Source organism: Camponotus floridanus, unplaced genomic scaffold (genome assembly GCF_003227725.1).
Source record: "Camponotus floridanus strain SB8 unplaced genomic scaffold, Cflo_v7.5 scaffold179, whole genome shotgun sequence".
NCBI lineage: Eukaryota > Metazoa > Arthropoda > Insecta > Hymenoptera > Formicidae > Camponotus > Camponotus floridanus.
Window position 1 is genome coordinate 160697 of NW_020229302.1, and position 24358 is coordinate 185054.

Genomic DNA, 24358 nt, shown 5'->3' on the forward strand with positions numbered 1-24358 from the left:
AAAGAAAAAGATTTTTATTTTTTATTTTTATCGCTTTTTTCAAGAAATTTATTTAGTTTCATTTTCTTTTGCTCTTTCTTCGTTAGAGGTTTTTGAGCGATAACTTCTTAAGGAAGCATTTTTCGATCCATGTTTATAGGAAATTTTTTGTTCAGAATTAAATTTCCTATAAGATCTCAAAGTCTGGCTGAAATGTTCGGGGCCACCCTATATAACATAATTTGATTTTTCACATGGTAACTTTCTTTTTCCTTTTTGTGTATCTGACTCTAACAAAGAGATCAGTGTGTCAAACGCAATCGTATGCGTTCCATCCAAAAAAGATAGGGATGTATGTGGGAGGAGGTCGGATGTGTCTAGTGTTTGCTGGTATCTAGATAAAATTATCTAGATAATCATGTAGATAAAAAAATGGATCATTTTTATCTTTAACCAGATGAAGAAATACAAAGTATCTTTATCTTTATCTTAGATGAAAAATATATGTCATCTTATCTAAAAATTGTCTAAGATGACGTTTTTATTATGCAAAAAAATTTTCCAGGCAAGCTTCTAAAAATCTATCTAAAATATCTAAAATATATTTTTCATATTATTATTATTAATATATTATAAATATGTTATTATTATATTATTAACATATTATAAATATTTTATAAATATAAATTAATAAATAAATATTTATCATATCATTTATATTACCTTTTTGCTATTATTTAAATATTCTTTAAGAAAAGAGGAAGAATATGTGTTTATGATTTTAATATCCCATTTATCTGCGTCACATTTTTCACAAATATTTATAATCTTCTAAAATAAAAATATTTAGATAATTATCTAGATTATTGCAATAATTATCTCATCTTTCATCTAGATTAAGTAAAAGTAAAATCATCTCATTTAAGATAAATTTACGGATTTTTATCTTTATCTTTATCTAGATAATTTTGAAATTATCTACAGCAAACACTGGATGTGTCTATACGTCCATTTGATCAACGAGCGACAGAATCCATCTGTGGCAACGGCATATCCTATGGAGAGAGCATTTTTCAGCCCAACTATATAAATAATAATTGCTAGAATAATTGCTAGAAAACAATATTCGCGGACTAGAAAAATATGTGAGCCGCAGGTTGGATAGGGAATACACAATACGCAATCGTGCAACGGCACCACTATTAGACAATGTGACCAATCTTCAAAATTAATACAAAGGTGCAGACTTCAAAATATTTATTTATCTCCAACAAAATGCAATTGTGAAATTGAAATGAGTTGTGAAAGTGAAATTGTGATAAGCAAGAAAGACGAGTTATAGATATTACAAAAATTAGGGACGATAATATGATATAATGATTAGTAATAAATGATAAGATAACGCAATCAAATGGAATTATAAGACAAGATATTTACTCATTACATGATTTGATATATATATATTAATAATAATATAATGGATACGCTACATATATAATATAATGGATGTAAGTAATAAATTGTATAATAATAATAATGGATGAAATATGTGATATAGATGTGAATTGAAAAGCATATTGTGTGTATAATTTAAAATTTTAAATTTATACTGCAAAAATTGAACACAGTTGAGATTTAAAACTGTGTAAAATTGAATATAATTGAAATTTAAAATTAAGATGTGTTGTGTTTCGGAGTGCAAATTGTTGTATTTGTTCGTTAGTTTACGAATAATGTTTAACGTCGTTGTGTCTTGATATTATATCTTGATTCCATGAACAGTTCGGAGTAGTAGTAGAAGATTCGAGTACGTCGTTGTGCTCCGTACACATCGGCCACACCTATGCTTCTCCGACGATCCGTCTCTCGGTCGGCCTTTTACCACTTCCCACTGTTGTGCACAGTCGCCCGAGCGATTCTCCGAATTCCATCCGGTGCAGGTGCCCTTGGCTAAGAGATAAGCCGGCCAGCGCGACTTCTAAGAAACGTATTTTCTAACAAGCATATATTAATGTTTAGCGCCTTTCAGAAGGCGCAATATACCCAACATTCCTCCCTTGCTTAAGAATGCTGTCCTCGGTAGGGGCGAGTTCCTCCCAATGCCTTGTAATCTGATCGAATTCGATGCGAAAGTCGTTCAGAACGACGAGCTGCTACTGGAGGTTGTGTGGCCCCGGAAGGATGTTCAAAACGACGAGCAGATGCTACTGGAGGTTGTGTGATCCCGTTGTTGAGAGGTTCTACCTCCTCTCTTCCTTCTAGCGAAGTGTGAAGTACTGGATCTGGTTGAATCCGTGCTGATTCTTTTCCGGAGGGTAGTAGATCTTCGCTAATCGTATTGGATTTCTTTTCCTGTATCTTTGGACGATTCCATATTTGATTGAAATGTCTAGTAATGAATCCTCCTTCAAAGCTGACGCGAGCGAGTGTTTTCCCTATCAGCTTAACAATTTTACCAGGAATACGCTGTCCATTGGAGAGTTGAATTAGTACCGATTGACCTATAACAAATGAACGTGGCCTTGCGCCGTGATAAGCGTCGAATTACTGTTTCATTTGCTTCTGCCGAGAAGTGAGACTTAGATTAGGTTTTTCGGTTGCAGTAAAAATATCTAATGGAGTTCTAAGCTTTCGTCCAAAGAATATTTCTGCCGGAGACTTATGATCTAGTACCGCATCACTGGGTGTGTAGTTGTATGCGTAAACAAACTTGTTTAATTCCGTTTCTAACTGTGAACTTTGACTTGTGTCGATAGAACTTTTCAATGTTCTGACCATTCTCTCGGCTTGACCATTTGATTGTGGATGCCCAGGAGGGGTACGCAGGTGAAGAATTCGAAATTCGGCGCAGAGTTGCGCGAATTCTACTGAAGTGAATTGAGTACCGTTATCTGAAACTAGTACTTCAGGAGGTCCATATCGACTAAAGAGTCTTCGCAGATATCGACATGTTGCTGCCGATGTTGTAAAGAACCATCCTGCTTCTATGAATTTGGAGTAGCTGTCGACAATGACGAGTACCCATTGTCCATGTATCGGGCCTGCGAAATCAATGTGAAGGCGTGACCATGATTTCTCTGGATTTGGCCATGGATGTAATGGTTCTTTTACTGGGTTGCTTGCTGTGCGATCGCAATGATTACATTCTTTTACGTATCTCTCGATGTTATCATGCATCGCCGGCCAATAGAAATAACGTCGAGCAAGCTGTATCATCCGGCGGATACCTGGATGTGCAATGTGTAGTTGCTTCAGTACAGTAGATTGTAGACGTTTAGGAATTATTAGTTTTTCATTTAGAACTAATGTATTATCAACTATGGCTAAGTAATCGCGACGACGATAATATGGCATTAACTCCTTGTCAGTTACGTCCGATTTGAGCCATCCATTTTGTAGACGATCTATAACCTCAGCGAGAATTCCATCGCTAAATGTTGCACTTTGGAGCTCTTGTCGAGCCGTTGAAGGTAAGAACTGTACTGATTCGTTGACAATCTGTTGTAGCTCTGTATCTGTTTCCTGTAGCGCAGCTACAATTTCTTCGAGGTCGGCGTCTATTACGTCTTGTTTTACATCCCGTATTAATCTTGAAAGAGCGTCCGCTTGACCAAATTTTTCGGAGTTGACATATTCTATGTCAAAGTCGTACCCAATTAGTCGAAGAGTCCATCGTTTCAAACGATTTGCTGTGCGTGTATCTAGATCTTTTGTATTCGACGTTTTAAACTGGAAGTGGATGATGGTCCGTTTGTAGCACGAAGTGACGACCATATACGAATTTTCGAAAACGTTCAACAGCAGTGACTAATGCTAAAGCTTCTTTTTCGATTTGACTGTAATTCTGTTGAGTCTTTGTTAATGCTTTTGACATGTGAAAGACTGCTTTTACCTGGCCATCTGGGGCGCGCTGTAACAAGACGCCACCAATTACGATCGAACTAGCGTCTGCTGCAACGATCAGAGTTTGTCTGGGATCGCACGCTTTGCGTGCAACTACTATGGGCGCAGCCCATTCCGAAAAGTCGACTGGCGTTAAAATTCCATTTTTAACGAGTCTATCCAGTTCCTCATTGACTGGTTCTTCTAATGCAAGCGCGATTGGACGTGAAATGTGTTTCGGTTTCGCATCTGGTTTAAGCCGCAGATGAACCGTCATCTTGGTGCATTCTCCTGTGGAATTACTAAAAAGTTCTGTGAATTGTTTATGAAAAGAATTTACCGCAATCGTATTCATCATTTACAGATTTCCGACGACTCCTGTATCGTAGGTAATTAAGCCAAGCTCATCTATTACTTGAGAGCTAAGTAGTGCAGTTTCTGGACGATCAAGTACGATGACTTGTGCTTTTATCATACAGTCTTTGTAGCCAAGTGAGGCGTTAAAAAATCCTATAGTATGCATTGGATGTCCTGAAACATTCACACATGAAGTAGTAAGAGGTTGGAGTTTTGGATGACCGATTCGTGTTCAAGTTTCTCTCCCGATCGTAGTTACGTCCGCTCCTGTGTCCAGCTGCATTTTCAATGGCTTGTTATTGATAGTAATGTGCGCGAATTTGCGATACCGATGTCCTGTGCCTAGAACACCTTGTAATGTGACAGTATTTATTTTATTTCGTTGCTTCGATAAGCAAACTCTAGCAATGTGTCCCGTTTTTCTTGCAGATTCTACATGCTGCATTCTTAAATGGACATGCCGTCTGTGTTTTGTGGAACCGCAGCCATAGCATGGCGATAATGTAGTAGAATTTCTCTTTTTCTTGTAATGCAGTGTAGTAGGATTTGTTTTCTTTTCGTAATATTTATCTTTCTTTTTAGATGAATTCTTCGTAGATTGGCTGATCGCGTTGATTTCGGAGAAGCGCTGTCCTTCAATGCGCATGACGTCAGCCGTGCGGTTCGCATGTGCGTAGCAGATTTCTCTAATGTTTTGAAATGTGCAGTTTTCTTTTTCTGGTGCAACCTTGAAGAGAACTGTTCACTCCGTGTAGTAGGTGTGGTCGCTTAGGGCGAGAGCCGTTAGTAGAATTTTGAGCTGGTCGATATTGAAATTATCGAGTTCAAAGCCATCTCCTAAAACATTTACTTTGTCAAGTATTTCTATAGCCGTTGCTGGCGGGGAAGCACGAAAATTGAGAGCTTCAAAACGACATTGAAATAACGTTTTATTATCATGGAACTGTTTTCGAAGATGTCGCTCGAGATCGCCAAGAGACATCTCCTGCGGTTTTTTCGGCGATAAACGACTGAGTAATTGTTAATACTCGTCGTCCCCGAGAGCATTAAGAAGTAGCTCTTTGCACTCCGTATCGGTTAAACCTTTCGTTCCTTCCGCGAAAGTGCTATGTCGTTCAAACCATAACGTGAAGGTTTTACCCCTTATAGGGTCATGAACGAATTTACCAAGCCATGTAGCCAGATTTGCGAATTGCGACGACTTTGCATCCGTTCTCGATATTCGATGTGATATGCTTTTGTGACTCACCGATCTGACGTAATGTGTGCTCCTGGTTTAGCGCAGTTTCTGCTAGCGCTTGAAGTAGTCGGTCCATTTTCTTGCAGGTTCAATAAGTCGCAGCGGCAATTGTTGTGTTTCGAAGTGCAAATTGTTGTATTTGTTCAGTTTACGAATAATGTTTAACGTCGTTGTGTCTTGATATTATGTTTTGATTCCATGAACAGTCCGGAGTAGTAAAAGATTCGAGCACGTCGTTGCGCTCCGTACACGTCGGCCACCTATGCTTCTCCGACGGTCCGTCTCTCGGTCGGCTTCTTTATACCACCTCCCACTGTTGTGCACAGTCGCCCGAGCGATTCTCCGAATTCCATCCGATGCAGGTGCTCTTGGCTAAGAGATAAGCCGGCCAGCGCGACTTCTAAGAAACGTATTTTCTAAGAAGCATATATTAATGCTTAGCGCCTTTCAGAAGGCGCAATATACCCAACAAGATGAAAAATTTTTAATTCGAAACTAAAACTCCCAGTGGAATTGTTCGAAGAAATGCTGTTGTGACTATGATGAAACATAGCAGGATTGCTTTAATTGTATTAGATTGAAAAATAAGAATTATTGATGAGAAAGTGATATTTAGGTAATTTAAAACAGAGCTCGGCAAGAACTGCACATTTCGGCCGATTTTCAGCTAGCTCCGCCTAGCGCGTCCCCCCTTACCTCGCCGTCCCGCGTAAAGCCAACGAGCCACTCGGCGCTCAGGAGCGGGCGTATGGCAATAGCTTTCCACGTCACTCATGAGGTACTATTGTTGACGCGTTTTTTTTAAGTAGTATCCTCGGTAGGCCTAATCCACTGATGACTAAAACGACCCTTTAACTAATTGCACGGAATTATAAATAATAATTGATATGATGAATATTTATGACTTTCGGGATTTTTTACAAGCGAGATCAGGAACATCTATTTGCATACGGCATGTAGCAAATCGCATAAGATGTGATAAACTTTATCGTCTTATGCAATTAGTTAAAGGGTCATTTTAGTCATCAGTTGATTAAGCCTACTGGGGATACCACTTAAAAAAACGCATCAATAATAGTATCTCATCTCGTGGAAAGCTATTGCCATACGCCCGCTCCTGAGCTCGTAGGCTTTGTGCGGGACGGCGAGGTAAGTGAGGACGCGCTAGGCGGAGCCAGCTGAAAATCGGCCGAAATGTGCAGTTCTTGCCGAACTCTGATTTAAAATATAACAGGGCTAGAAAAGATTAAACAAAAATAATGAATGACTTTGATAACTATACTACATCGGCGATAAGGCGAGAGTTACGAAGAAGAGAATTACTTACGACGGGCAATAAAGCGACCCTCTTATTGAGATTAAAAAATGCTATAGAACTTGAAATGAATCAGCCAAATGCTGCAGAATTCTTTGCGGATGTTGAAATATCAACTGAGCAAGTCGATAGTGTAAATGAAGAGAACGCTAATTCAACAGAAAGAAAAGCAGAACAATTAGCGAATGAGTCAATACAACAAGAACTCGAATCCGTGAAACAAGAACTTGATTCTATTAATGATGAAAAGGAATCGCTGCAACAAGAACTTGAATCCGTGAAACAAGAATTTGATTCTATCAAACGTGACAAGAACTTACTGCAACAGGAAGTTGAATCTGTAAAACGAGAACGTGATTCGACACAACGTGAAAAGAACTTACTGCAACAGAAACTTGAATCTGTAGAACGACAACGTGATTCGACACAACGTGATCTAAGATTGCTGCAACAAAACTTCAATAACCTGGAGCATGATTATAATAGATTGAAGCAACAACAAGATCAGAGTATGTCTTTATCCCTTGAGGTTCAGCCATCAACATCGAGGGTTACTTCGACAAGAGACATGCCTCATGAATTTAATAGAAGAAATAATTGTAAGTAAAGTTGATGTGTTATTATTAAGTTTACAATAAAAATAAAAATGATAAAGCGAATATATCGATTATTATTAGATGACAGATTCGAAAAATCAAGACATCGAAGGACAAAATGGAGAAATCTATCGGAATTTGAGAAAGGTTACAGGCGAGAAAGGCCGTACTAATATAACAAGATCAATCATCTATGTATATTTCAAGCAATATGTATTTCAAGAAAAATAATAAATCTATTATAATAAATCTATTATATATAATGTTTATCATTTTCCTGAATACAATGACGTCGAACATTTTCAATATTTATTACTCAAGGTAACATACTAAGGGTCACATTAAAACCAAATGTAAATAAGCCTAATTAAACGACATTGTCGTCTACAATAATTAATTCTAAATTTTTCCTTGTGTATCATCATAATTCCTGAAATAAACATTTCCACACCTATGTCCATATAACATTTTTTCATCCTTTAGGTGTGAGGAATATCTCTTTAAATTTCTGACATATCTTTTTAGAATACTCTGTATATTAACAGAATTGGCTTCTCGTTCATATATTTTGTTTTATGAAATAAATTAGTGTATATAATTTTTATATACAACTAATTATTTTCTAATTTCCTATTACATAATTTTATATTCTATTATATTCCATATTTATCATTTTTCTCTCTTGTGTTGTTTTTTTTATTATGTATTATGATGATTGCTTCTTTTTTTCCCTTTTCTCATTATATAATATAAAATAAGAAAATTGTTAGAAGAACAGCCTGATGTGAATAATGAAAAAAAATAAAAAAGTAAGTAATAGGAACTTTTTGCAAAAAATTTTGGTATTAGATACATTATGACTCTGTGAAAATATTACACGAACGTCGTGGAACAAGAAATCTATAAAAAAATATCTTTTTAAAAAGAAGATAAGAAAACAAGTAAAATCACTAAATATATGAAAAATTCAGGATGTCTATTTCCTGGAAAAACCGAGAATTCTTAGAAATTTCTTTTATATATATATGCAAAAATCAAGGAATTTTCATATGATTTATTGGGATTTACAGAAATTTTTAAATAAATATTTCTTTGATTTGGCTTTTACAGTAAGTAAAAATTTTGTAAGCACTCTCGGAAATAGGTCAAGTTATGAATTATGTATTTAAAATATATTGTAAATATATATCTATCTCTCTGTTTATATATTCATTGCCTTAACAAACTATTAAAATTAGAATATAAAATATATACAATATAAATTTCTTTACTGCAATTGTTAGTGATAAAAAAAATATTTTTTTTTCATTTTTTTAAAAGTTACAATTTTTTTCAATATATTTTTTGAAAGCTATTCAGTTTTTTAGTATATTTGCAAATCTAACATTTAAAATTTAAGTGGCTCTGTATTTTTTCCTTATATGAACGAAAAAAAATTAAAAAGCGCATGCAATAAAAACTTTAGAAAGTTGCATCAAAAAATCTTTAAAATATTCTCTATCTAGAATGTAGGACAAAAAATCCGAGAATGAGGAAATTTCCAGCGAAATTTTTTCACAAGATTTTAGTAGATATTCTGAATAAAAAATAAAAAAATTATAATGCAATAATAATAAAGAATTAACTATAATCTTTCAATTATGCATTTTATGATTTGTCATTTAATCCATCGTCGAAAAGATTTGCATGTATACATGGATTATAATCTACATGAAAAAGACTTTTTCTAAAAATTATTTCAAAAATTATTTCTAAAATTTATTTTAAAAATTATTTTATTTAAAAATAATCTTCTAAACTGCTGGGGTCTATAATTTGATGTGATTTTTATAAAAATTAATTGCATTCTTAAGAGAGTCTGTCTGACATTTTTCCTGCCAAATAGTAGTTTACTTATTATTTTAATTAGAAAAATCTGTTTATATTTGTAATTGTGTAATTTTGCAGGTTGCTCAGTTGGAAGAAGATAAGAGACACTTAGACTTCATGGCCAGTATGCGGCAATATGATCCGGATCCATCGACAGAAGATGAGAATGCTAAAGATCGACCAAAGGACGATCCCGTGGTAGATCTCTTTCCGGATGACGATGCAGATGATCGTAATAGCAAATGTAGGCGAATGTAAACTTAAAGTATTACAAAAGAGTAAAACTTTTAAAAATATTTTCCAAAAATAATTCTATGTTTTTGTGAAAAATTAACAATAAATATGAAGAATAATAATTTTTAAAATAATCATTGCCATGATAATAAATAAAAAATTATTTTAAATAATTAATTTTAATAAATTTTAATAAATATATATTTATATAATAATATATATTTATATATATTTATATATTTTAATAAATATACAGAGTGTCCCAAAAGTCCCGGACCCGTCGAATATTTCATAAACGATGCACTTTAGAAAGAAATGTTTCAAACAAAAGTTGTATGGCTTGAAGGGGGCCATCAGATAGTGGCAATGATTTGACATGGGAGAGTCATTTGAAAGTCTCGTGAAGATTACCGTCAATTTCTTAAATGGAACCCCCTATTTTTTATGACATATTCGTGTAGCTTATCTCGAGAGCTTTCCATAACACTATAATAAAGTATTTCTTCATTGAGTACTTTTCGAGTTATGAGGCTTGAAATCATTTCTTAATTTTGCATAAACCATAAAATATTTAGTAAAATATTCATTTTTCGATTATCTTACCTTAATACTTTTATGTATAAAATAATGAGAGAAATCAATTGGTGAGAGTAAAGAACACAAACATATAGTTATTTTAAAAAAGAAATATGTAATTTGCAATTAACAATTACATATTTTTTTTTAACAATTATGTGTTTTCTTTACATCAATTGATTCCTCTCATTATTTTGTACATAAAAGTATTAAGGTAAGATAATCGAAAAATGAATATTTTACTAGATATTTTATGGTTTATGCAAAATTAAGAAATGATTTCAAGCCTCATAACTCGAAAAGTACTCAATGAAGAAATACTTTACTATAGTGTTTTGGAAAGCTCTCGAGATAAGCTACACGAATATGTAATAAAAATAGGGGGTTTTATTTAAAAAATTGACGGTGATCTTCAAATGATGGTGACTTTCAAATGACTCTTCCATGTCAAATCATTGCCACTATCTGATGGCCCACCTTCTTCAAGCCATACAACTTTTGTTTCAAACATTTCTTTCTAAAGTGCATAGTTTATGAAATATTCGACCGGTCCGGGACTTTTGGGATACTCTGTATATTTATTATTTTAATAAATATATAAAATAAGGTTATTGCCTTTGTATTTATAATTTAATATAAAATAAGATAAATTGTGTAATAAAATCAATTTATTACAATTGTAATTCTTTATTAATATAATTTCTTGTTCATTTATTAATATCATTTTTTCTGTATTTATTAATATCATTTCTTTTTTATTTGTTAAAATTCTTTTTATAATTATAACTTTTAATGGAAATGAAAAGTTACAAAACATCCATTAACGAAAATTTTGTCCTTTTTCAGCCATATCCCCGACTCCGCCATCGCAGTTTGCCCAACAAGTAAATGCCGGTTATGAGATACCGGCACGTCTGCGCACATTGCATAATTTAGTGATTCAATATGCAAGTCAAGGCCGTTATGAAGTGGCAGTTCCTTTATGCAAACAAGCATTGGAAGACTTGGAAAAGACATCCGGTCATGATCATCCCGATGTGGCGACTATGTTAAATATCCTCGCTCTTGTATATCGAGATCAGAATAAATACAAGGAAGCCGCGAACCTCCTGAACGATGCATTAGCGATTCGAGAGAAAACATTGGGTGAGAATCATCCCGCGGTGGCAGCAACTCTGAACAATCTGGCGGTGCTGTATGGAAAACGAGGGAAATACAAAGAGGCTGAACCCTTATGCAAGCGAGCATTGGAAATCCGCGAGAAGGTGCTAGGTCGCGATCATCCGGATGTTGCGAAACAGCTAAATAATCTAGCGCTGTTGTGTCAAAATCAGGGCAAGTATGAGGAGGTGGAACGCTATTATCAACGTGCCCTCGAGATCTACGAGGCTAAGTTAGGTCCGGATGATCCGAACGTTGCTAAAACGAAAAATAATCTGGCATCTTGTTATCTGAAACAAGGGAAATACAAGGACGCCGAGGTGCTATACAAACAGGTGTTGACCAGAGCACACGAAAGAGAATTCGGCGCCATCGATGGCGATAACAAGCCGATCTGGCAGGTACTGCGAGAACGTACTGTGTGAATTAGTATCACATAGTCCAAACTGCAAATAAAAGCTTTATTTTTTTAAAGTCTTTCAAGAAGATAGAAACGGTAACTAAAAGTTCCTAAAATTGAATAAAAACAAAGAAAAGAATTATTTATAATTTATTTATTGAGTGATATCCTCTCTCTCTTCAAAACGATTCCTTTCATACTTTTACAATAATGATTATAACTCAGTTTTTTAAAGTTTCTCCGGAAGAGACTTAAATATTAACTAAAAATTCTTAAAATTAAGTGAAAACAAAAATAGTTATTTATAATTTATTCATTATAATATCACTTGAAACGATTCTTTTCATACTCTTACAATTATGATTATAGCGTTTATAATTTAAAATTTTACCTCTGGTTGCATTTGAGACAAATACATCTGAAAACTTTTATTTGCATACATATCTTTAATAATTTTAAATAAATAATTTTAAATAAATAGCTAGTATATATGAGAAGTTGTAACAAAAATACTTTAAATAGTAATATTTGTATCATAGTTATTAATTTACGAGCGTTACTCAAATTAAGAAAGTTAATAATCGAAAAGAGAAGAATAGAATAAAATACTTTTATATGTATGGGATTTATATGGGATTTTTTAAATTGTAATGCAGAAGAAAAAAAGATAAACAAAATAGATAAACATTACTTAAATTTTCTACCGCTTTATATTATTTGACTGAATAAACATTAAAATATTCCTTATTTTGTACATTGGAAGAAAGAAAAGAAAAAAAGATTATTTATTGTGAACTGTATTTTAGAAATAAATTCTTTATAGAAATAAATATGAATATAGGTAGAAATATTTAATAGAAAAATATTCAAAATATGTACTGAAATATCAAATTTATTGACAAAATTATAATACAAATACACTTTAGCATAATTAGATATTTTTCCTTAATTATCAAAAATATTGAGATTCTTGCAATAATAAGAAAATGTGAATTGAAAACTATTGGGGAAATTTTATAAAAAAAATTAATATAATACGTCTTACATTTTTTGTTTAATTGTATATTCTCTTATATATAAATTAGCATATATTAGGCATTTATAATTTGAAAACTTTATTTTATTTTATATATTTAAACTTTTTTATATATACTTGTTTATATATCAGAAAATTAATTCTTGTAGAATTTGGATACATTTTCTTAAAAAATATATTCAAATTATATAAATTTGTATTGTAAATAATCAGATATATGTATGTGTGTGCGCGGATGCGCGCATGTGTATGCGTGTGTGTGTGTGTTCAATTAACATAACTTCTAAGAAATCTGAACAAAATCTGAAAGTTGTCACAAAATTTTTTTAGAATCACCTTTATAATATTTATTTCTTTATATTGCCATGCAATAAATAATGATGGTTATTATTAATTTGTTATCTTGCGCTATATTAAAAAAAAGATTATTATAATATTATTACAATATATAATATTATTATAATTATTAAAATATATTATATTAATTATTAAAATATATAAAGAACTTCGCACATTTTATGTGAAAAAAGTGGTTTTGGTTAAATTGATTGAAATTGAAATATGTTGTGATTTTGATCAAAAGTTTCTTCGAGCAAAAATCAAAAGTATAAAAGATACTATTTGAAGTGAGTGATATTAAATTAAAGATTTAAGAAACCTCTATTCTTGAATAAATAGATTAAATTAAAATATAAATTTGAAAAAAAATATTTATATATAATGTGTGTCACTTTTACAATTTTTATTATATTTAATTTAATTTATGTATTCAAAATAGGCGTTTTTCAACTTCAATATAACTTCAAATCATCGTATCTTTTATACTTTTGAGTTCCGGACTTTTTGCCCGAGGATTACCACTTAAATTACAACATATTTCAATTTTCAGCCAATTTGACCAAAGCCACTTTTTTCGTATAAAATGTGAGGGATTCTTTAAGATGCATAGCAATATTTTTCTATTATAATTTATGTTGTGTTTCACATTAAGAAATACTTCATAAGGCACTTTATTTTAAAATTAAGAAAATTCAATTTTCTCTATACATTTTGTCTCTCGAATTTTTTAAAAGTCTATTTTTAATCGATTTTTTCGATCTTGCGATCCTGTTTTAGGTAGCTGAAGAGAGGGAAGAAAATAAGCATAGAAATAAAGAGAACACACCATACGGTGAATATGGCGGTTGGCACAAAGCTGCGAAGGTGGATTCTCCAACGGTCACTACCACTCTAAAGAATCTTGGCGCGCTTTATCGAAGGCAGGGAAAATATGAGGCCGCGGAAACACTTGAAGACTGCGCCATGAGATCTCGAAGAGAGGTAGCACTTGCATTTATTAAATGAATTCACGTGTAAATAATGTAAAAACTAACAATATTTTTTACATTTCCCATGCAGCACGTGCAGCAAGTGAGTAATAAAAGTTACTTAAGGATTTTGAATTTAGTTTTAGAGTCCAGTGTTTTACATGGTGACTGCATTTTGCAGAAATAGAATTGTTTTTTTCCACCTGCTTTTCTCTCAAATTTTTTTTCATCAACTTTTTTTACAGTTTTAGAAAACTCTGACTTTTTTGTCGAAATTACATATATAATATATACAGGGTTTTCGAAAAGTCCGGAAACGGTTGAATATCTAAAAAATAAAGCATTTTAGAGAAAACTGTTTCAAATAAAAGTTGTTTGGTTTAAAGAGAGCTATAAAATGGTGGCAATGATTTAACCTTGAATGGCGTTGTCAAGGTCAGGGCAAGGTCACATGTTTTAAATGGAACTCCCTATTTTTTATTACATATTTTTATAGCTTATCTCGAGAGCTTTCCAAACACATAATTGAGTTAGTTTTCATTAAGTACTTTGCGAGTTATGAGACTTGAAATCATTTCTTAATTTTATATAAACCATAAAATATCTTGTAAAATATTCATTTTTCGATTATCTTACCTTAACACTTTTATGTACAAAGTAATGAGAGGAATTAATTGGTGTAAAAAAACACATAAAAAATGTAATTGTTAATTGCAAATTATATTTTCTTTTTCGAAACAATTATGTGTTTTCTTTACACCAATTGATTCCTCTCATTATTTTGTACATAAAAGTATTAAGGTAAGATAATCGAAAAATGAATATTTTACTAGATATTTTATGGTTTATGCAAAATTAAGAAATGATTTCAAGCCTCATAACTCGGAATGTACTTAATGAAAACTAACTTAATTATAGTGTTTTGGAAAGCTCTCGAGATCAGCTACAAGAATGTGCAAAAATATACAGGTTGTTCCATTTAAAAAATTCAAGGTGGCCTTCATGTAACCTTCCAGCGATTATTCAAGGTCAAACCATTGCCACCATTTTATAGCTCTCTTTAAACCAAATAACTTTTATTTGAAACATTTTTCTCTAAAATGCTTTATTTTTTAGATTTTCGACCGTTTCTGGACTTTTCGAAAACCCTGCATAATTTTTTTAACACACAATAACAACAGAGCAAAAAAGTATTAGAGTCTTATGATTATAAAGATTTTTATTGACACGAGAAGAAGTGTATTTAAGGCATTGGCAATATGCTAAATATGTTAAATAATCAATTTATAAATATTTAAGTTACTAAAAATCAAAACCATTAATTTCATAAATTAAAATTGGCATAATAATTAGAAAAGGAATATAATAAAACTGAAATTAAATGTTTGAATTGCAAAATGATATTTATATAATCAGTGTTTGCTGTAGATAATTTCAAAATTATCTAGATAAAGATAAAGATAAAATTCTGTAAATTTTTCTTAGATGAGATAAAGATGATTTTGCTTTTACTTAATCTAGATGAAAGATGAAATAATTATTGCGATAATCTCGAAAGATAATTATCTAGATATTTTTGTTTATTTTAGAAGACTATAAATATTTGTAAAAAATGTGACGCAGATTATAAATGGGATATTAACATCATAAACACATATTCTTTCTCTTTTCCTAAAGAATATTTAATATTATAAAGAAATAATAGCAAAAAGGTATATAAATGATATGATAAATATTTATTAATTTATATTTATAATATGTTTATAATATATTTATAATATATTAATAATAATAATATAAAAAATATATTTTAGATAGATTTTAGATATATTTTAGATATTTTAGATAGATTTTTAGAAGCTTGCCTGGAAAACATTTTTGCATTATGAAAACGTCATCTTAGACAATTTTTAAATAAGATGACATATATTTTTCATCTAAGATAAAGATAAAGATACTTAGTATTTTTTCTAAAGTTAAAGATAAAGATGATCCATTTCTTTATCTAGATGATTATCTAGATAATTTTATCTAGATAGCAAACATTGTATATAATTGTATATACACTGTATACAAACATTGTATAATTATACAGTATAATTTATACAGTCATTTCTTATCTCTTTTTACAGGCATTGGAATTGGTAAATAAGGCGCGAGTAGCTCAACTGCTGGGTGACGAGAAGAGTTCCACCAGGCGCGGCTCCCGGTCAAGTTTAGCCAATAGTGAACACGAGCAGAGTCACGAGGAGGTGAGTCTTCCCTCTTTATTTCTTTCTACCGTTCGTCATCTCAACGTATAAATTAGCAGTACGCACTTCCGCATGCCATGCAGTAGCTGACACGAACACTTATAGTTGTCTACTATCCTTTTCTTCTTTCTTTTTGTTCTTTTTTTCGTTCCACCTCGTCGTCCGTCTCGTCCGGCACAACTTGATCGAATTCTGATCGAATCCCATCGACGACCTGCTCACGTACGCATGCGAACACAATCGAATGCAGGCGAATAGCTCGCTGCCGCTAGTGCAAAGGGCGCTACACGAGGGACAATCGGCGACAGGCAGCAGCCAGCATCAACACGACGCTAGTCCTAATAAACCCGGTTTTAAAAACAAGATCTTCCAAGCTTTCGGTATTCACACATCATCTACGTAGGCTAAGCGGATACCGTTTTCTATTTCTAAACCCTTTATTCCGCCTGTATCGTTAGATTCGTTCTCTTCAGCTGCGTCTTTTATATTTTCTCCGAGTTTTCATCTTCCTTTTCCCTTTTTTTCATTACTCGATTATAATATCAATTTTATTTTGACGGAATAAATTAACGTAACTGAAGAGAACAGATCTATAAATGTAATTTAAAGCTAAAGAAAACGGATCCATTTTAAATGTAATATAAATTAATGAAAACAAATCTATGTTATGCTTTCGTTCGTTCGCCAGTTAACGATTTTCTCTAGTAAGGCGTCATTGAATAGATAGATATATAGAACTTTTATAGAATGAGCAACTTTTTAAGTGAATTTGCAAAGAAAGAAAAAAGTTTACTTAATTTCAGTTCTTAAAGCTAGCATACCTAACAATTATTCATGTCACACACAATCAAATTGATTCTTCTGATATCTCTTAGTACTATAAAGTAAAGCAAAACATGAAAATTATTAAATATTTGAAAGATAATTATTAAGTAGAAAATTATTAAGAAAGAAAATTATTAAGAAAGAAAATTATTAAGTATTTGAAAGATAATTAATTAAATTTGAAGTGCAATGTTAATATTGAAAATGTTAGAAAGAATAAAGTATTAAATTTAGGATTTGTTATAAATTCTAAAAACTTTACAATTATTTCGGATCTATTCATATCAGATTATTATTATTAATTTATTATAAATAATTATATATTAATATTAATTTGAATATTTAACTATTACGATAAGTCAATAATAATAATTTGATAGATTATATATTAATTTATCATAATTTATTTTCATGTGTAAAAATAATTCTCTTTATGCATATATAGGATACAAATCTGTTTAGATATAAGAATCTCAAACATTAAGAAAAATTATTATTGAACCGATAGGAAAAAAAATTAGAATTGAACTATAATAATAAAGAATTATAATTGAATCATAATTAAAGCAACTTTAAAGAAGAATTCAAATAAAATATCAATCGAGGTATGCCGGATTATAAAGTATAATATATGATAATATCCAGATATAATGAATAGTATGTCATATTAATACACTCTGAGTACGTCTAATTTTATGTGATAAAGCATATGTGACGCCTATAGTATAATTTTTTTTTTCGAAATGAGAGTATAAACTTTAATATAAAATTATTTTACTAGAGCCCTCTATAATTATTAATGATAATGCGGCGATTTATTTTGAAAAATTTTATTTTACAAGCCTATGTAGTATATTTATAATTTTTTTCTTTTCACTAAATATGTGTATTTTTTCTTGCTTTTATATACTTTATAATTCTTTTTTTTTCTTTTTGGAGAAACGATAAAGTGACGATGCATTTCTCTTTCTTCGTGTGTATGTGCATGTATATATACATACATGTGTGTGCGTGTGCGTGTGCGGATACGTGTGTGTGATTATCTGTGATATTAAGTACGTAAGAAAGTTTTGGTTACGAACAGTGTTTGCTGTAGATAATTTCAAAATTATTTAGATAAAGATAAAGATAAAAATCTATAAATTTATTTTAGATGAGATAAAGATGATTTTGCTTTTACTTAATCTAGATGAAAGATGAGATAATTATTGCGATAATCTAGATAATTATCTAGATATTTTTGTTTATTTTAGAAGACTATAAATATTTGTAAAAAAGGTGATGCAGATTATAAATGGGATATTAAAATCATAAACACATATTTTTTCTCTTTTCCTAAAGAATATTTAATATTATAAAGAAACAATAGCAAAAAGGTATATAAATGATATGATAAATATTTATTAATTTATATTTATAATATATTTATAATATATTTATATTATAATATATTAATAATAATAATATAAAAAATATATTTTAGATATTTTAGATAGATTTTTAGAAGCTTGCCTGGAAAACTTTTTTGCACAATGAAAACGTCATCTTAGAGAATTTTTAGATAAGATGACATATATTTTTCATCTAAGATAAAGATAAAGATACTTTGTATTTCTTCATCTAGTTAAAGATAAAGATGATCCATTTCTTTATCTAGATGATTATCTAGATAATTTTTTATCTAGATACCAGCAAACACTGATTACCAATTTGCGAACGCGCGGTATAATTGAAACATTTTTACGTATTTTACCATTAGATAGTCATATGCAGGCTATAATCATCGTTCTCCGATTATAGGATATTCTATAAAAATTGCATTTATATGAGACTAATATTTCAGATAGAATCTGCTTATATCAAATAGATATAAGAAATAACTGGATTGTAATCTGAATACGAGATGTAACGAGCAATATAGCAAATAGTGATGGACGTAAAATGGATAGGCACAGAAATATGTGAAATTTAATGTTGTAATAAGCGCATAAAATATTTGAAATTTAAAATGATATATATTGATATTAATATAAGATATATAAATATTTTATATAACATTTTGCAAGGAAAAAACTACATTACAAACTGTAATATAGTATTACATTCATCTTATTTCGCTTTTTTTATTTGATTATACCTTTCTTGCTTGGAATCACTTTACAGCCAATCCAGTCATTTTCTTATGTCTATAACTCATGCAAATCTCTATAACACAAGCAAATTGCAACAATCAAACATATTCACGTTGCACTTAATTAGAAGAAAGAAATCAGAAATCGATAGAAATTTAAAAGTAGAAAATTTATTTTAAAAAATATTTTAATAAAAAGTATTAATAGAATGTAATTGTATTTTTTATCGGCAAAAAATAGAATTTGTCAACACAATATAAAGCTTTCATGTCTTGATAAAGAAAACGGTTTTATTTCTCTTTTTTTCGACATGAAACAATTCACATGTCGTTCAAAAAATAGTATTATGCGAATAGCTGCTTTGCTTAACTATATAATGCAGTATAGATTCGCAAAGACGACGTGATTTCCCAAAGAGAGAAATGAAAAAATATCTTAATAATTAAGTGGTTTCGATAAATAACAGAGAAAGATTGTTTAGATAATAATTTTCAATGTATTCTGATTTTTAATTATTATAATACAATTACATAATAAGTCACTTACGATGCAGTTTAAATAAAAATCTAAATCTGTTATATAAATATTGAAAATATGTATTTAAATTTTTTAAAGTTAAACAGAATATATAAAAAGCAGGAATATATAAAAAAATATTATAAGAAGTGAAATCTTTTTCTGATTTTTATTTAATTTGTATCGTAAAGATTTCTTGCGAGTTTGCAATGCAATAACATATATCTTGTGTAAATATCTCTACAATAATTGCAAACGAACGTCTCGAATGTGTGTCTGTGTGTTATAAAAATATCGATTTTAAAAAATTCAATATGACTTTCGGCGAGATACTCTCATCGCAATTCATGTAAGATTTCAAACAAGATTGTAGAAATCTCTTAAAATTTATGGCACATATATTGGGTGTTTGGAAAATATATTTTATTAATAATAATAATAATAATAATTATATATATATATATATATATATATATATATATATACAATTTTTTGTATAGAGAAAAATATATTTTAAATATATATATTTGGATAAATATATATTGAATATATATTGAATATATTAGAAATATACTTGAATTATATTTGAAATATATTTCACAGAAGCAAAAAAACGACATAGGCAATATCTCTTGAATCTCTAATTGTAAGATCTCAATGGTGCATACAAAAAAACCTACTTTTTTGTTGACTTTTGCGTTGAGAGACATCAAGAGTATGTAATTTTGATTGAAAATAATGAGTTTTATATATTATATGAAGCGACACTTATTTTTCTTTAGCTAGAATAATTTGTTATATAATCTAATAATTATTTTATCATTAATCCAATTAATGATGGAGAGCTAATTATATGGTAAAAATAATGAAGGTAGTGCCTTGAGACTTTAATAAATAAAAAATAAATTATTTTCGAACGAAGACTCGCGCAGTTTCACTTGATTTTTATTCTATTTTGCAATATTTTGATATTTTTTTTACTCTATTACAGTTTTTTAAATTATGATGGAATATCATTCTATGACAATCTTGCTGCGCTCTGGAGCTGTCTCAGATCAATCAAATAAAATTAAACTTTAAATTTTTAAAAAGAGATATAATTATTAAGACCATTAAAAAACTTAAAAATTGAAAAAAGTTATAAATTATTACACTTTCAAAAACACACACATATAATAAAGAAAAAAAAAAAATGAAATCTCGAAATATTTCGATAAAGTGACATTTTTGAAAAAAATATTAATACAAAAGTAAAGTTTGAAAATGATGCATTAAATATTAATAATATTGAATATTGAGCGATATTCAGTAAAGATCAGTAAAGGTCAATGATGTAAAGATCCTAAATTTTTAAATTAGGGCCATGGCAAGTCAACCAAATCTGTTCAAATAGATTTTGTAAAATGTTTGTTACAAATTTAGTATACAGATTTATTATATAGTTTTAATATACAGATTTAGCACACAGATTTACTTCGATTACGATGATAGATTATCAACAGAACTGTAACAGAGCCTATTGACATAATTTGCTGTCAAATAAGTTATAATTAATAATTCCAAAATAAATGCATTTTATCAAGATATACTTGATTTGAGACATCTTGTGGACTCTTATATTGTAATTAGATGTGTAGAAAAAGTTCTAATCTCTCAATGGGATGTATTGTAATATGTTGATATAATGAATGTGCAATATTAATTTTATTCGCACGCAAAATTTATGCACTGTTCGTTCTTTGGATCAACGTTGTTGTTTTTATTGCGCTTTGATTCTTGAATATAAACTGAATTGGATGCAGAATACAAGATGACGATGACAGTGACGATGACGCAGCGGAAATGCATCACTTCTGGATGACAGATGGATATATATATATATATATATATATATATATATATATATACATATATACATATATAATAATAATAAGGTGCGTATTTTTCTTCGTAGAATTAAAAAATTCCTCGTTTTTACGTTTTTAGAACACAACTATAATAGACGATAATTTTTTCCAATTATTCTTCTCACTTAATTTTTTTTTTCTTAAATCTTATATAAATTTTGTTTTATTTTTTAGACAAACAAAATATTATGTACTAATAATATTGTGGAAGCAAGTAGATAAAGTTGGTATATTTTTATAAAAAATGTATTTATTGCATATAATGGATGAAAATATGCGCTTCCATATGTATCTTTTACCTTGAATAATTTACATTTAATTTTTGTCACTTGCTTCTTCAATTATTGATTAATTGCTGTTTATGAAATTCACAGCTATGATAATAGTGTAATAACAATATTAAATATATAATTTATTATGTAGTAATAACACACTATTAAATACAATAAATATAAACTGCAAAACTGAATATTAATATGAATATTTAATAATCATGAATATTTCAGGATAACATGCAAATTTGCTATTATGTGGAATTGCATGCTGAAGTAATAATTGTGCACCATAGTTGTTTCTTTGATTTTTTGTGCTTGCCATGATAATGATAAATATAAACATTATTTAATTAATTTAATATTATGTGCTTCTTTTAGTAGTAACATTAATGTTTTTTAAAATTTTGTAGTATATAAAGGATATAATATTATATAAATATCTTGTGTCTTTAATCGAAATAGGATTAAGTTATTATTATTCTAGAAAAGAGATTAAAACATTTTTTCTCAACACAGTTGTGTATTACGTATTAGAAGTAAGAAATTCTAGGAGTATTTTTCTTGTGAAAAAATATGCGTTATAATAAATTAATTTTTACAAATGTTATTCATGTTTGATGGCATAGATTGTTAACATATTGAAAATTTTTCGTTTTATCTTGCATTACTAAATTCAATTTAATTTCTATGCACATCTCATATTTTCAATAAAAACGTTATGATAATTGATTGAAAGTTTATAGTTTTATTAATTTAACGAATACAAAGTTTTTTAATAATTGATTGAATTGATTTAATAATTGATTGTTTGAATTGATTGATTGAATTGATTTAATAATTGATTGAAAGTTTATAGTTTTATTAATTTAACGAATACAAAGTTTTTTTCGGTATATTTATCGGGTGGCAACATACGAAAAAATTTCGATCTTTAGGAAAAAAGATTCATACTTTTTCATTTTTTACTTTTTACGTCACAATTCAATATATTAATAATTACATAATAATTGTAATTGTTAAGAAAAGTAGGATTTTATAAAATATATTTAAATCAGTATAAAAAAAAAATATATTTAAATTAGCATTTTTCATAACATATAATAGTTAAAAAATATGAAAAAAATTTTTAGTAAGATGATAGAGATAAATATTTTGATGGCTAGATTTACCATAAAAAAGAACTGCAAGGATTGATTATTTTTATTCTCATGTCTTCATACATACAAAATTTTTATCGATCAATATTTTTATTTTTACATATTATAATTAAAAATATAATTAGAAAATTATAATATTTTTAATTATAATATAAATTATAATTAAAAAATTTTGTTAGATTATTAGATTTTTATATAGATTACTTACACTTAATTTTTCTAGTGCAATATAATCTTTTCCAGCACAATTAAAGACACGAGGTTTTTTTTCATACTTTTGAGACATAGCCAATTTTAAAACTTGCTTTTTTATTCTGTTACAGGACTGGAAATACGCTTTTCGCGCGAAGTAAAACGCATATTTATTGAAGAAAGCTACTAGACTATAATCTCAATATGTGGATGATAAAATGAAAGGAGACTCTGTAATACATTGACCGATAATGATGTCCGGATCATCTCATTTACGTATACAAAGCACACATTCCAGCTGCTTCTTTCCAACGAAAAAAAGCACACTGTATTCGAGCAAGCTCCATGTTGCTGCTAGTTTCTCATTTTAACTACGGACAACTCGGATGTAGCGCGAATCTAACTATTGCGAATGTTTCTGAATGAATTTGAAAAAAAATATCGATTAATCTGAATTAAGATCCAAAGGAATCACGATCATTTCGCATATCTATGTCAATATTATTACGTATATACACATTATCTCAATACATTTTTCGATAACATGTCATTCCAGCTGCAGTTAAATCTGATCGATATTATGTATGACACCTAACATAGAAACGTATTTTGCATTAATTTCTTCAATTTATTTATATAATTGTTAATATCTATACTTCTGTAAACATACTATTTTTTCAATAATGATTGCGTTAAAAGTTACTTAAAAAAAGAAGATATTTTTCCTTTAATGTAACAATTAAAGAAATTTTTTTTTTAAATCATCTTAAATTTATTTTTTTGAAATTTCAATATTTTTAAAAAGTGAATTTGTTTATTATATTGAGATCTTTTAAACGTGGTTTTTTAAAATTCTCATGGCAAAATTAAAATTATTAATATAAATCCGCATAATTTCCATTTCTAAAAATAATTTCTTTGAAATATAGATTTGGAAAATCTGGTAATAAATTCTTCAATTTGAAAATTGAGTCAAAAGAAGGATAATAAATAGAAACATTAATAAATAGACATTATGAAATAGCGATATTACAATCTGGACATGAGTATGAAGATTGTCTACTTTTTCAAGTGGTTAAAAGATAATAAATCATCTTCAATTAGTCAATGCTATAACATATTGTGTTTTCTATGCTAGATTTTTTGCATG

General features: G+C 29.4%; 2 protein-coding genes across 9 annotated transcripts in view; both read left to right on the forward strand.

Moving 5' to 3' along the window:
* LOC105257305 (kinesin light chain) overlaps positions 1-23521 on the forward strand; it is a 40846-nt gene extending 17325 nt beyond the window's left edge. For 3 of the 6 annotated variants that reach the window (XM_011267855.2, XM_011267852.3, XM_011267856.3), the window contains exons 3-8: positions 9317-9482; positions 10895-11610; positions 13762-13965; positions 14044-14055; positions 16085-16204; positions 16455-17119. In XM_011267855.2, coding sequence (XP_011266157.1) covers positions 9317-9482; positions 10895-11610; positions 13762-13965; positions 14044-14055; positions 16085-16204; positions 16455-16607 — 1371 coding nt within the window. In that variant the 3' untranslated portion in view covers positions 16608-17119. Of the gene's footprint in view, positions 1-9316; positions 9483-10894; positions 11611-13761; positions 13966-14043; positions 14056-16084; positions 16205-16454; positions 17120-23339 lie in introns of those variants that run through there. The other 3 variants (XM_011267857.3, XM_025407486.1, XM_011267853.3) reach the window with 3 other exon arrangements.
* On the forward strand, positions 5404-7586 carry LOC105257304 (myosin-J heavy chain-like). 3 transcript variants are annotated; one of them, XM_025407487.1, is made up of 4 exons: positions 5404-5820; positions 5910-6074; positions 6693-7372; positions 7451-7586. In XM_025407487.1, the coding sequence occupies exons 3-4, from the start codon at positions 6718-6720 to the stop codon at positions 7540-7542; spliced, it is 747 nt and encodes a 248-aa protein (XP_025263272.1). In that variant the 5' UTR covers positions 5404-5820; positions 5910-6074; positions 6693-6717; the 3' UTR covers positions 7543-7586. The 3 variants fall into 3 exon arrangements, with proteins under 3 accessions (XP_025263272.1, XP_011266151.1, XP_025263273.1); XM_011267849.3 differs by having other exon boundaries at positions 5404-6074; XM_025407488.1 differs by lacking the exon at positions 5910-6074 and having other exon boundaries at positions 6833-7372.
* Positions 23522-24358: the final 837 nt, after the last annotated feature.